Source organism: Mustela nivalis (assembly GCF_964662115.1).
Source record: "Mustela nivalis genome assembly, chromosome: 14".
Classification (NCBI taxonomy): domain Eukaryota; kingdom Metazoa; phylum Chordata; class Mammalia; order Carnivora; family Mustelidae; genus Mustela; species Mustela nivalis.
In genome coordinates, this window is record NC_139033.1 from 16,615,960 (window position 1) to 16,630,463 (window position 14,504).

Below are 14,504 nucleotides of genomic sequence, written 5' to 3' on the forward strand. Positions count from 1 at the left end.
TTTAATAACTCGGTTACAGAGCTGGACCTTCCGGAGACGCGTGCCTTCTTAAATTGAATTGTTTTCTTGTTTTGAATGAGCGTTCTGGAATGGAATCTCCATCTCGTGTTGGAAGTAAATTGATGGATAAGTGAAGTTGGACGCCAGCCTCCCCGTGTGCCCCGTGAATGAATCAGAAGTAAATGAGGTGGGAGGTGGGCTTCCCTGTAGAGACAGAACCAGAATGATTGGTCTGTTCCCACCAGCCCGCGGAGCTGTTCGCATGCATCCTCGGGGAGGGAGGGAAATTTGCTCTCTGCTGCTGTTGGAGACAAGTTGCTACTCCCCAGGATTGATCTGCTAAATGGCTTACTATTGTGAGTCTGTTTCTCCCCCGGGGTAAGTGCTGGCGGGGACACGGGCCTGCGGTAGCTTAGCTCGGGAACGAGCCTTGTTAGCTTTGGTGACTGATGTGCTTCGCACAGCTGTCCTCGTTGAAAAGCCACACGCCTGGGCCCTGGGAGGCCGACTCAGGGAGGCAGACTCCCTCTTGGTCAGAGCCCTGGGGAGCCCAGCAGGGAATGGGGGAGGGTGGGGAGGTTGCGTCTGAACAAAGACCCCCGCGAGGGCAAGGATGGGGCTATGCAAACATCTGGGGGAACGGCGTGCCGGGCAGAAGGAACAGCCCATGCGAGGACTGGGTCACGTTCAAGGCACAGCGGAGGCCGTGGTGGCTGGGAGGCACATGGGTGGGGGAGAGGACGAAGAGGGAGGCAAGGAGGTGCCAGGGGTCTACATCTGTCCCGGGGACTTTGGCTTTGGCTCTGAAGAAGGTGGGAAGCGGGGGGGAGGTTGGAGCAGAGCACGGACATGATCTCATTCAGCTTTAAGGGCCTCCCCCCGTGTGCTGTGCGGAGACTAGGCTGTCTTGAAATATGGCCCAGCCACATAGGTTAGCTAATGCTTGAAGCCAGCACCATCCTCCCCGCACATCAAAGGGGGCCCTTGTTGGCCGTGGGGTAGGGTCTGTGCCAGGAGCAGACTGTGCACATCCCATACAAGGACCCTTTCCTGTTCCCCCGAGATGGGAAGTGAGACAAGCTCGCTCCACAACACCCCATTGATCCGCGCTTCAAGACTCGGAAGGGGCGCGGGCGCCAACAAAGAACGCCTGTGCTGACAAAGGGTCAGCGAGGAGGGGTCGCTCGTTAAGATGCAGCTGGAAAGGCAGCGCAGGCGGGGGCTGTAATTAATGACACACCGTCTAGGAACGTGCGGGCTCGGGACATGGCGTTCTGAGTCACAAGAAGCTGCATTCACGGAAGAAAGAGGGAGCTGCCGCCCGCGTGCCTGTCGGGGTGGGGACGGGGCGCCCCGGGGTGAGCCCCCATCGGCTGGTCAACATCTGCCCTCCCAGCCGTGGCCCCGGAGCATGGCCCTCCACGGCCTCGGCTGCTTGACCAAGGGACCCCCGAAATGACCTTCCTCTGCCCCGATGCCAGAGAAGTGGGTCGCACGGCGTTCAGGAAAGGGTTCCGAGAGGAACGGGGAGCCAGAAGTCCTCCAGCTCCTGCTGGCTCCTTGAGGGCAGAAGAGTTAAAGATTCTTAGTCCCAGGGAAGAGCGTGGCCCGTCACCTGGTCCTAAGAAGGAGCTTTGCACCCCCCACCCCAGGTGCAAATGCAAACCCCTGTCCCACAGAAACCGTGTGCTTCAGTGCTCCCCAGCAGTGGCCTCTCGTGACGGCTCCGATGCCCGTCGGGGGGCGAGTGGTCATTCACGAACCGTGTTCTGTCCTCGCCCTGGGAGGCTGTGGGTGCGAAAGGGACTGTGGTGCTGACGCGCTACAACACGGGTGCCCCTCGAAAACGTGGCGGCCAGGGAGAGAAGCCGGTCACAGGCGACCCCACCCAGGCTGGGGAGGGACGGCGAAGGGGCGCGGGGTTTCCTCTGGGGGGGGGGGGGATGTTCGGGAACTAGATGCAGGTGGTCTGTCTGCGGCCAGAGAGGTGTCGAGTGCGAGTCATATCTCCATGTATAATTTATATGTATATACTATTATGAGTCATAGAGTTTTCTAAGATACTTTCCTGAAAGGTTTAATGTATGCATTTGCTTTCTCGAAGTCACGTTGGGAGCAGGTGTCGGCGGGGGTAGGGGCCGCCTCTCCCCCAGAGGCACACCTGCCCGCTGTGCCTTCCTGGACAGCAGACCCCCCTTCCCACAGCCCCGCGGATCCCCACCTCCAAGGTCAGGGCGTCAGAATACCTGCCTCTCCAGGTTGTTGGAGGGAGTGACTAGAGCAGGACGTGCAGAGGTGCTGGGAGCAGCCCGGAAAGACTCCGAACCACGATGTGGCTGTGGGGGGTTGGTGTTTTCACCACTGATGACGGTGCTAACATCCAGGCTGAGTGTGCGCCCAGAGGGGCCGTTTGCAAAAGGAAGGAGCTCACGGAAGGGGGCTTGGCTGTCAGGAGGCGGGACGGTTTGAGTATAAGTCCTCTGGGCCTCAGTTTCACCCACCATGGCAACAGTAATGTGTTCTATTCTGCCATATGAAGGTCAAATGTGGCAAAGATCCACACAGATGTTCTCCGAGGAGGACGGAGCGGCGTCCCGGGGGTTCATACCCCCAGAAGGAGGTGGTGGAAGACCTCACCCTCGATGCCCTGGAATGTGCCCTTCCTTGGAATGGGGTCTGTGCCGATGTCATCAGTTCCAGATGAAGTCACTGGGAAGCCCTTGTCCACGATGACCCATGTCTGCAGGGTGGAAGGGAGACCTGGTCACAGACATGCACAGGGAGGGCCCAAGTGGCCATGGAGGCAGAGTCGGAAGCCGGGTGTCTACACGGCAGGAGGCACCAAAAGCCGTGGGAGGGGAGGCAGGATCCCCTGTTCCACCGCCGGCTGGTCAGAGAGCACCTTCCTGCAGTCCAGGTGCCCCATGTGTAGCACTTGAAGCAGCAGCCCTAAAACCTCACGGACTACACCCAATCTCTCGGGATGCTGAATGTGTGCCCCCTGACCTCTCAGGCACCCCATAAATAGTCCGACAGGATCCGCGGCCTTACAGGGTCTTCCTGGTCAGCCCCAGCGTGCTCTCTGCGCTCTGCCCAGGGACGGGGTGCGGGCGGATGGGAGGCTTCCTGCCCTCGGACGCAGACCCTCCCTGGGGCCCCATGGCAGCATGCTAGGATTTCTGGAAGGAACAGTGGTGGAAGCCAGGCGGAGGAGGAAGTGTAGCTGAGCACGACTGCTTGTGGAGGGCCGACACGTTGCTGGGGGCAGAGGTCCTGCTGCGTCAGGGGGGAGACACTCCCAGGTCCCCTCTGGCCTCTCCACCTCCGGGCCCTGGCTGCTCCCGGAGGACTCAGAGCGGCCGCAAGCGTGTTAGCGTCCACGTCCCCCTCCGCTGTGCACTCCCCACCGGGGTCTCCCAGAGGATTCTTAAAATCCATTTTACCAGAACTTCATGTGGCACTCGGGGAGCGGTTCGTTAGGAAATGGGCAGGGAGGAGGCAGCAGGTCCCAGCTGGCTCTGTGCCACCAGGCCTGCCGCCCGCAAGCTGCCGGGGAGAAGCTTCCCCTTCCCTTCCTGATGAGAAAGCTCGTGAGACCCGGCCATGCAGCAGAGCTGAGTGTCTGCTCTCTCCTGGTGAGAGGGAAAAATCACATCTGAGAGGACCCCCCCTCCACACCCCGCAACGCCCTTGTGTGTACATAAGATATTCTTCACCCAGGATTATGTAAATCACTGCTCGCCCCTAACAGAGTCAGTTTGTTCATCGGATGGCCCGTCTCTGGACTCTTCTGCCCTGAATCCAGAACCTTCTTTCAGGCACCCTCACTAATCAGCATACCAGTTGGTTCCTAGGTGGTCGGGGCATCATTTTAACTAGGATGCCTTGATTTGGGAAAATGAGAACGCTTTTGGAGTCTTTTATTTTTGTTTATTTATTTATCACTATTGCAAATCCAGGTGAATTATTGGTCTCTGCTGGAGGCCGGCTCTCAGAACGCTCTGCTTTTAGCCTCGCTTGGCTGACAGGATTGACAACAGCACCATCCCCTGCCTTTCCCAGTGCAGGCCATCAAGAGCACCCTGGCCTTCCCATGGTTCCCCCACTAGAAATGCCACTGCCAGTATGGCAAGCAGCAGTCTTTGTGCATCGGCTCAAGCGTGCAAAGAACATCTACCCGAAGCAGCCTTAGGTTTGCCCGAGTTTACTAACTCTCAAAACCAATAACTACAACAAAAAGGAAGTTTATCTCACATACCTAAGCCCAGGGCCACTCCTTAGTTATTGGACATTGAGTCTTCTTCTATCTCTCTACCCCATCATGCCCAGGGAGTGGTTGTCATTTCCAGGTTTGCCTCGTGGTCCAAGATGGCTGCTCACATGCCGGCCATTGTATCTGTATTCCAGGTAGCTGGAAAAGGGACAAAAAGAATGGAGTCCAGCTCCCACAAAGCAGATTCCTATCGTAATATTTCCACTTACATTTACACTAAAAGTCTTCTCAAGCTTTGAGCAGCACCTGGAGAGATGGTTAAAACACAGGCTAATGGGCTCTGCCCCCAAGAGTTTTGACTTAAGTATGTGCAGCATGAGACCCAAGATTCTGCATTTCTAAAGTTCCCAGGTGATGCTGCAGCTGCTGGTCTGGGCAGCACACTTTGAGAAGGTCTGTGCTAAGACTGGGTCACCAGATCACTTCTTGCTGCAAGGGAGACTGAGCAGTTCAGTGTGTTAGCGGCATCCTATTCGCCCCACCCCACTCGCCAAAACATTGTAGCTCCGCTAGTAAAGAAAAAGAGGAGAATGGGTGCCAAGTGGCAAACAGTGCCCTTGTGCTACAATGTCATTCACGTTTATTTCCTCCAAACCAAATCAATTCATTTCTCTATTGTCACCGTTGTCTTTTCTGGGCCACTTCTGGGATTCAGAGGGTGGTGTGTGCTTGTGTGTATGTGTGTGTGCATCTGTGTGTGTGTGTGTGTGTGTGTGTGTGTGTGTGTGTTGCTGCACAGACACACTAGACAGCATCTTGCCACTTCCCAGAAGGACCACCCAGGACCCAGTGCTTGCTCCCTCTCCCACAATCCAAACACCAGAAGAGAGGACTTTCTGCTCCAGAGGGGTGGGGCAAGGGAACCCCCTTTTCTCTCCTGATTTTGGCCAAGATGCTTTGTCAATATTTGTGAACGCTCTGCTATCTTGGGAATCTGGGGAGCCCGTGTTGCCTGCTCAAATGTCTCAACTATTCGAATCTCTCAACATATTATCCTGCCGGACTGGCCTCACCATTGCTAGGCTGATGAATTGTGGGGTGGGCGGGGCGGTGGGGGGGATCTTTTTCTTTACTTCAGGAAGGGGGAGCTTTATCACTCCCTGGAAGGTCAGTCCTAGACCCCAAATACACTGAGGGATCATCACCTGCAGGTTCCCCCTTGCTCGCACCCTGGGGTTCAACTTCAAGGGTCTGCAGCCTGTAAGCAAAGCCCATTCCCACCACTCCTGGGGGTCCTGCTGATGATCTGTCCAGATCGAACTGAAAGCTTAGTTAAACGGGTCCTCCATCGACTTGCAAGCAATGCTAAATTAGTTCCCAATTCAGTCACAGTTGAATGCGTGCCGTCTTACAGCTGAGAGCTCGGGGCTGATCTGGTGACATAGAACATTGAAATCCAGAGTCACAGCTCCTGGACTTTGTTTCCCGGATGGAGCTAATGTTCATGTAGGGGCCCTCTTTGTACCGAGCACTGAACCACAGGGTTTGCGTACCTTCTCCTCAGGTTCTCAGAGGTCCCCGGAGGAAAATGCGATTATCCCATTTCACAGATGAGGAAGACAAAGCACAGAGAAGGCAGGACCTGGAACGCCACACGGCAAGTGTGCGAACAGCAAAATGGGTGCTCTGAGCTTGTGTTCATGGGAGCAGTGAGGGTCTCCGCCCCCCGAATGCTGGCAGATGGACTTTCTTCTTGATTTCCAAACTTGGACCTTTGATCTCCCGAGAGTCTGCTGCCTGAGCCAGCGCGCCATCCGGCTGCCAGGAGGGTGCCTCTGGTAACCCCCTGGCGTGCTTTGTCAACAGACCACGCTCCATTTGACCTGGAGAAAGACATTGTTGACTTTCTTTCTCCATCTTTCCTCTGGGACCGGTCATTTGTAATGTTGTCTTCCACGCTGATGTCTGGAAGGGTCAGATGAAGGATCTTCCTATTATTTGGGTAAACATATCCCACCCCCCCAAGAGCCAAAACCATGCAGGGAAGCAAATACCACAAAAATAACCACTACCGCGAATTATGATCCACCTGTAAAAACAGCTGCCATTCAAACGTCCTTCGGGCCCAGCACAAGTCCTTGCTCTTCCGTGGGCGCAATGCTTTTCCTGCGTCCAGAGCACCCGGGACTCCTGCACCAGTGCTGGTAATTGCACAGCAGACATACAAAGTCCAGAGCAGGTAAAGCTGTGGGATAGCTATTGATGTCCGGCTGGGGACCCAGTGCAGGACAGCAGGTTACAAAGCCATCAGGAGTTCCCATCCACAGGGATGCCGGCCCCATCGGTCCAGCGAAGCAGAAGGACTTGACCTCCAGAGGAATTGGACGGGAACTGGAGAGGCCCCCAGGAGATGCACTGAGAGCCCCTCATTTTAGGAAAATGATCTCCTTGTCCATGGATAGGCATCGTTTTTTCCTGAAAGGGCTAGACAGCGAGCAGTTTAAGCTGTACAGGGACACATACAGTGTCCGTTACATGTTCTTAATGCTTCAGCAAACTCAATAGTCATTCCTGGCACTTGACTCTATATAAAAGCAGACTGAGGGCGGGGTTTGGCCCCTGATCTTGTCGACTGGTCTGCAAAATCTAACATCCTGGGAAATGTGTGTGCAAGGTTGTATTTGCAACCTTCCCTTCCTGCAAATGTTTAAGTTAATTACATAAATTTTTAAAAATCCATTCTAAGAAGCAGCACACAGTTGCCGTCTCTACCCCAGTGTCGAGGATGAATCAGTAAACGGCAGACTTCCCGTTAATCTGGTCCCCTCTGAGCTGCCTTCCTTGGGGAAGAGGTGAAACACTCAGTCCGCAGTTGGAGGAGATCCCAGCAAGACATGCTGGGTCTGTCGGCACCTGTGTTGCTGGAAGGCTCCCCTCCACGTCTTCTGCCTCAAAGCCAAGAGGGGAACATGTGGTTTTCAGACCAGCTGGCTCCTCTCCCACCCTTCAGGGGAGTGGACAGCTTCTCTGGCCACAGGCGGAAAGAGGGAAGCCTGGATTTGAGTTACTGGAAGCTAGCACAGGGGTTGGATAGAAATGGGGAGTATCCTCATGCCCCTATCCGGTGTGTCCCCTGGAGTCTAAGGCAAGATGGGGCACCTGTCCATCACATCCATGCTCACCCACCACTGCCTCATTTTCTAGACTGTCAGAGCAGTGCGAAGGGAAGGAACCACACATGTGGCATGTACGATACGTAGATCTTTCTATCTGGAGAGAGGCGGATCCATAGACCCACAGGTGTCTCTCTGGCATACAGACGGAAGCCACAACCCTCAGGCTCAAGTTTGCATCTAAGTGTCTTCAACTGATTAAACCAGGCCCACCAGATTATCTAACATAATCTGCTTTCCAGATAGTCAACTGATGACGGGCATGAATCACGTCTGCTAAGTTACCGGCACAGTCGCACCTAGGCTAGTGTCTGAAGGAATACTGGGGACTGTCACCTGGTCCTGTTGACACATAAGCACCCACATGCTGGCAAGAATTTCAGAAGGCACTGTCACGTGCTGTTGCTCAGAGTTTAGTGGAGAACATGACCATGAGCGGCGGTATGGCAGGGCAAAGGGGAAGCGTGTGTGTTGCTCAGCCCAGCAATTCCACGGGTACAAAGAGGTGCTGGGGAATTTCAAACACGTGTGTAGACGAGAGAGAGCTTACTGTCATGGCAGAGTGTGAAACTTCCTGAACTCTCCATCTCCCAGAGAGAAGGCAGATGATGGACATCCAGTTGCTCTCTGAGACAGAATTAGATCAGCGTGCAGATGTGGCTCTCAGACTAGAGCTATGGTCCAGCCAGGTGGACACAGGTAGATGGGGAAAACGTAACGATGCGCGAGATGAAGAAGCGAGCTGAGGACGTCCAATACAAGACGTTGGCGTGAACGGCATAGAAGACACGTTTGCGAAAAATGTAAATGGAGGGAACGATGCTGTAGTTTCTTTACATACGTGGGAATCTGATAAAAGCTCAAAATCGCAGACATCAAAGATGGACGTCAAGTTCCCGATGGCAAGTGCCTCTGGGGAGCATATTCGGAAACCGGACTGGAGGAAATGAGAGCGTTCAAAGCCGTCAGCCCTGTTTCCTGTCTTTACAAAAGGAAAAAAATGAAGTGAACACAAAACGTGGTAACGTTCCGTTGTTCCAGATTTTGCGTGTTCGATGCATGCGACACGCGTGTCCTATTTGTAATCTTCTATCCTTACACACATGCGCACACCGTGCACACACATGGCGCAGAGGCTGGGCTCGCCTCCGTGGGCTGATTGCCCAGCACCCCTCCCAGTCACGCGGACCAGCTGCCCTCCCCGTCCACGCGGACTCTGTTCGGAGCCCGGAGAGGCAGCTCGTAAACATTATCAGAGGTCATCTTCACGACGATACTAAGTATTCCCAGGTTCACAGCCCAGAAGCAGATGCTTGGAGAATTTAAATAATAGCAAGGAAGGGGGCAGAGCCAGGACTCATGGCCGTTCCTTCCTGGGATTCTTACGCCATCAGAACAGGTGGTTCAGCCCTGGAGACGTACGTTCAAACCTGCTGAGGTCCCTTTTGCGCTGCGTACCCTGAACAAGCCGCCGCTTGATCAGCTCCGGGACTCTGTTTCCCCGTCTGCAGACCGGGGCTAGGGAGACTACCTGCTTCGTGTGTTGGGGGTAGAAATGACAGTGTTGAGAGACCCCTGGCTCATAGCAAGAGCTCCCCAAAAGTGACCTGGGGTTTTACTAATGAGGCTTCTCCATGGCTCGCAGGGACATCTGCCTTGAGAGGGGTTGTTTCTGCTCCGTCTGGAAAGTTCTGGCCAATCAGCGGGTTCTGTCCGTGGTCCTGAACCCTCACTGGTGGCTTAAAGGCTAGGCGTCCTGCTCAGAGCTGCAGATCCCACTTCTGGGCGCGTCACCTGTGGTTGAGTGGGACCGGGTGCTCATTGGAGGCCTGGCGGCTCGCCTGGGGCCAAGCTAGATGTGACCCTGGCCACGGCCTTCCCGTGGTTCTGCTTTCCTTCCTCCTTCTGTGCTGAGAGACGGACCACGTGCCATCAAAGTCGCCGTCTGCAGGTCCGTGATTGAGTGGTGCTCAGGACATTCACAAAACGATACCACGACGGCTACCCGGTCCCAGAAGGTTTCCATCGTCTACAGACTGGACTCCTGCCCTTTGAACTGTCGCTGCGCCTTCCCCTCCCCCGCTGCTGCTGGCGACCTTCCATCTGCACAGATTTGCTGTCCTGGACCTCTCGCGTGGATGGGACCCAGCACCGTGTGGCCTTCCATGCGTCTCCTTGCACTCAGTCCCCTCACATGGTTGGTATCGGTCTGCGGGCCATGGCTGGCCACCGCTGGGTGTATCCATGTGTCCCCCCTTGTCCTTCCCGAGAGCGTCGCCGGGATCAATGCACACCCCTCCGTCTGTTTCACACTCCAGAATCTGTCTTTATTTAAAAATTGAAAATACAATTTGTAAAAATACAGGAAACAGCCAAAGCAATTAACATTTATGAGGGCACCTCACACAACAAAACATGTTTTCTCCGAAGCCTCGGGCTTTCTTCAAATTTGAAATGACAGTGATTTAGGGTCCCCCAACTTTATTGATTCTTTTCAGTAGAACAGGACTGTGGTAGAAGGAGATGGAGGGCGGGGAACCCCCAGAGCTGGAGAGAGGAAATGTCTCCCGGAGTCTTGCCTCTGTCAAACTGGGGTGGCTGGGAAACGGGGCGATGGACTTGCTTTCAGGGCAGCCAGGGCCGGCAAGCAGGGGACACCAGCTCTGCAGGGAGACACTCCCTTGAGTCCCAGGTCGGGGGCTTGGGTAGGCTCCTGAACATGGGACAGTCGTATGCATTTCAATGAGATGTCCATGGCATCTCATCTAAACACTGAATTAGCCTTGACTGAAAAGGACTGAACTGTGTCAGTTCACGTATAGGCGTGCCCATGCTCACTGCACACGCACACACGCATGCACGCCCACACCACCCCTACATGCGCACAGGCACATGCACATGCACACGCATACCACACACTTTGATTCTAGGAAAGTTTCCCTCCATCCCCGCGTCCCCTCTCCTGGGTCACTGGGGCCTGACGCACGTCGTCTCCTGCCAGACCTGTCCGATGTGTCCAGCCCAAGCCTGCATTTCTCTCTGTTCTCCTGCTTCCGCAGCGTTTTCTGTTGCCTTCTGTAATCCCACGATTTCAGCCCTTTCTTCGTCATAGCACAAACTGCTTCTCAAGGTCCTGAGAGAGGACAAGTCTTGGCCCCACTTTGTTATTCAGTGTCCAGGGCTGTGTTAAGGCACAGGACCGGCTTCTGGGGTTACACACGACCCCAGGCGGGGGCTTCATCAACAGGGTTCACGGTTCCGGAGGCTGGAAGTCCAAGATCTAGGTGTCGGCAGGCTTGGTTTCTCCCGAGGTCTCTCCTTGACTTGCAGACAACTGCATCCCTGGTGTCACTTCTTATTCTTAAAAGAACACGAGTCCTGCAGGCTTGGGGTCACCCTACAGCCCCACAGCACCTTAATTATCCCTTTCAAGATACCTCTTACTTTTAAATATAGTCACACTGAGGATTAGGGTTTCAGTATACAGTTTTGGGATCAGAGGCACAATTCAGTCCGCAGCACTCGCAGATCCCAACCTCCAGAAACCCCACGTCTAACCTAGACAGCTAAAACAAGCATCCAGCTCATCAGGAGTGGGGGGGCATGGGTGACAAAAACCAGTATCAAAACATGCCCTTGCATGCTGGCTATGTGGTTATAGGTGCAGTAACCAGACACCTGAAGTAAAAACGTTCAAAACTGAACTTACTCCCGCTGCCTGTGCCTCCTGTGTCATCAGAAGGTCTCCCTTCGTGTCCGGAGGAAGGAGGGTGTGTGACAGTGACAAACTTGCCCAAGTTCTCCAGATTCACTCTTACTTCTTTAATAAAAGGAGGGGTGCAATTTATTTATTTGAGAGACAGAGAGAGCACATAGAGTAGGGGGGAGCAGAGGGAGAGAATCTCCAACAGGCTTCCTTCTGAGCACAGAGCCCAGCGACCCTGAGATCGGGGCCTGAGCTGAAACCAAGAGTCAGACGCTCAACCGACTGAGCCACCCAGGTGCCCTGTTCTTACTTCTTGCTCAGACTCTATACCCGGGGCTGGTCCTCGCTCATAGCTCAGAGCCCCAGGCTGTCGCAGCAGCTGCCGTCTGGAATACTTCCGGTCACTCTGCCTCGAGAAAAGTCCCTCGAGGAATGTGGGTAACTGTCCTTGCCCAGCAGTGACCCACGCCGTGTCAGCCAGAATTAGTCACGTAGCTCCTGCCAGCCACACAGACTCTGTGCATGAAACACACCTTCCCAAGGTGGCCAGAAGCCAGAAGGCAGGGGACCTGTAGCTTTGTCCACATGGGTCAGCCTTGTGGGACCCAGCGCAGGGCAGAGTGGATCTGGAGGGACCCCCAGAGGACACTGAGCACGTGACCCACTCCCCAGCGCCTCTCCAGCCGAGCCCACAGCCCTAAGCCCCCGCATCTGCAGTTCAAACAGGGACGCTTACTCAGTCTGAGCCACTGAGCCCCCCCGCCAAAGCTTCCTCTATCCATTTGGAATCTCCGTGACAGTTAATTCTCTGCTCCTGGAATTTTGGGTGGCCGGGGAGACCCCTACCATGTCCACCCAGTCTGAATCTGGACGCGATTCCGTTTAGGGCCCGGAAGTGTTAGCGAGTGGGGGCGGGGAGCGTGTGTGCGTGTGTGTACCTGCAATGACCATTAGGAACCTAATCACAATTAACCCACGAGGGAGCTTGCTGGCTTAATGAAGCCATTAGCCAAAGACCATTCTGAGAGAGAAAATGTAGAGACTGAGCTCTGAGCGCATTACCTGTAATGAACCTGGAAATGGACTGGGGAATTTCCGTGGTATTCTTAGCATCGGGAATGGCCAGTGTGAGAGCCACCAGGCTGCAGTCCCAGCGCTGGGAATCCTGCGGACCCAGGAGGAGCCCCGGCAGAGGGCTGTGTCACCGCAGGCAGGCGGGCAGCAGCCTCAGAGAGAGGCTGGGACTCTGCTCGTAACTGATGACTCTTTCAGATGTGCGCCTGTTTAATGCCAAGGGTCATTTCTGGGTCCGTTGCTTCCCTGGAGAAAGAAGCGAGGAAATCTCTTTCCTTACAACTCCGGCTTCAAAGAGGAGCGGTGTTTCTGGAGCCAGATTTTGGAATGAACTGACCCAGAGGTAAAAGGCGCGGACGGACGTCCCAAAGCCACAGACCTTTTTTATTTTTAATCTTCATTAGACCCTAAAGGGAAGAATGACCAAAGGGCTTCCAGACAGAAAAGAGACTCTCATCACTTGGAACATCCCTGCCTGGGAGGGAGACGCGATGCTAATGGTATTGCACGATCTGGGTGTGAACCGAATGAGCCGAAGTCCCCGAGCTGCGATGGAAAGGCCTCCCACGGGCAGTGGAGAAAGAGCCTTCGGTTTGCATAAAAGTCTGCGTGAAAGACGGCACCGGCGGTCCAGCGTCCGTCACCAAGGTCTAGCAATCCTGGGCATCGGGGGATCAAAGTGACTGACTCACTGATCTTGGAGCAGACATCGGCTCCGGTTTGCTGGCCGGGACTCTCTTCACTCCCTCTTCTTCCGAGAGTCACAGGGAGGCCATCCTCCCCTGGACAAGGGTTGGGCACTGAGCCCCCGCGAGACCAACCAGACTGCCCTCTCCCCCTCCACCCCCAGAATGTAGCTCCTCAGCAGAGGGACGCAGAAGAGAAATGGCTGAAGCGGTTCACCCCATTCCCCGACTTCCCGGTTCTCAGTGTCCTGGAAGCACGTCAGGGGCCTGCTTTTCCGAGGCCTGCTGCGACTTTTCCTGTGACCCTGGGAGCTGCCCAGGACCCAGCTCATAAGAACTGGTGTTAGTTCCCTACTTCCATACCAGATGAATCCCAACTTAATATATTACAGTTCTGGGCATCAGAAATCAGAAGTGAGTCTTACAAAGCTAAAATCAAGGAGTCAGAAGGGCTGGGTTCCCTCTGGAGGCCGTAGGCAAGGATTGGTCCTTTTCTAGACCCTGGGGGCCCCCCACATCCCCCAGGTCGTGATCTTATCCCCCTGACCCCTGCCTCGTTACCCGCCTTGTGCCCTCTTCCTCTGACCCTCGTGGTCACCTCCTATGAAGGGCTCTCATGATTCCGTTGGGTCTGCCTCAGATTGCCCGGGACAGTCTGCCCGTCTCAAGATCCATCCCTGCATCACAACTGCAAAGGCCCTTAGACCACGTAACAGAATAGACTCCCCAGTTCCAGAGATTAGAGCTCGGGCTTCGGGGTGGGGAGGCGCGTTACTCCAACGACCGCCACACCTTGCTAAGACTAGACGGAGTTCCTTTCTGCTGCCTACAACCCAAACCCGACCGATAACATCACCTCCCCTCGGTCTCGGCAAAGGAAGAAAAAAATAGCTGATAGTCATTGCAGTGGGTCACTACGAAGATGATCCTAAGTAAAACTAAATTGTTAAATGTTCTTGGAAAATGATCCCCAAGAACGGCCTTTCTTTGCCCAAGGGGAGGGCTAAGCCATCAGGTTCTGGAAAAGGACCACCTGGCAAACACTTTGGAAGGTTCCCGGTAGTGTTCCAGAGCACTGACTTGCTCCCTTGACCCAGGTACGTCTGCTTCCTCTGCCAGGACACGGAAATTCTGAACACCGCCATACTCACGGGGAAGATGGTATCCCTGCCCATCAGGGTGGTCTCCGTGGAGGAGAACAGCGCTGTGACGGATATCTCGGAGTCGGTGGAGTGCAAGTCCACAGACGAGAACGTCATCAAGGTAAGCGCCCCGCTGCTCACCTGCTTGGACGGATGGGAACTTCCGCTGAGCACCTCATTCGCTGGGAAGGTTCGTCCCCTGCCCAGAAATGAGCAGTTCAGCTGGTGGGTTTACAAACACCACACTTCCAGTCACTCCACTAAATTTTTCCATTTCGATGTTGCGTACTGGCATCACTCCCAACCCGGTATTCATCGAGTATGCTTTGGGCTGAGGTTCAAACCCTGAATACACAGAAGAAGCAAGAAGGCGACAGGCAGTAGTAAGCCAGGCGCGCCCTGGGCTAGAAGGATGGCCCATCCTCGGCTACTGCTAGTGTGGCTGGGAGTACCTGGGAGTCAGTATTGCTGTCTTCTCAAAAGAAACTACAGATTTGGATTTTATGTAAA

At 54.6% G+C, this 14,504-nt stretch overlaps 1 protein-coding gene across 1 annotated transcript in view; it reads left to right on the plus strand.

Annotated features, from left to right (window-relative positions):
- TMEM132C (transmembrane protein 132C) overlaps positions 1–14,504 on the plus strand; it is a 290,751-nt gene that overhangs the window by 251,300 nt on the left and 24,947 nt on the right. The window contains exon 5 of the mRNA XM_082699860.1: positions 13,972–14,115. Coding sequence (XP_082555986.1) covers positions 13,972–14,115 — 144 coding nt within the window. The remainder of the gene's footprint in view (positions 1–13,971; positions 14,116–14,504) is intronic.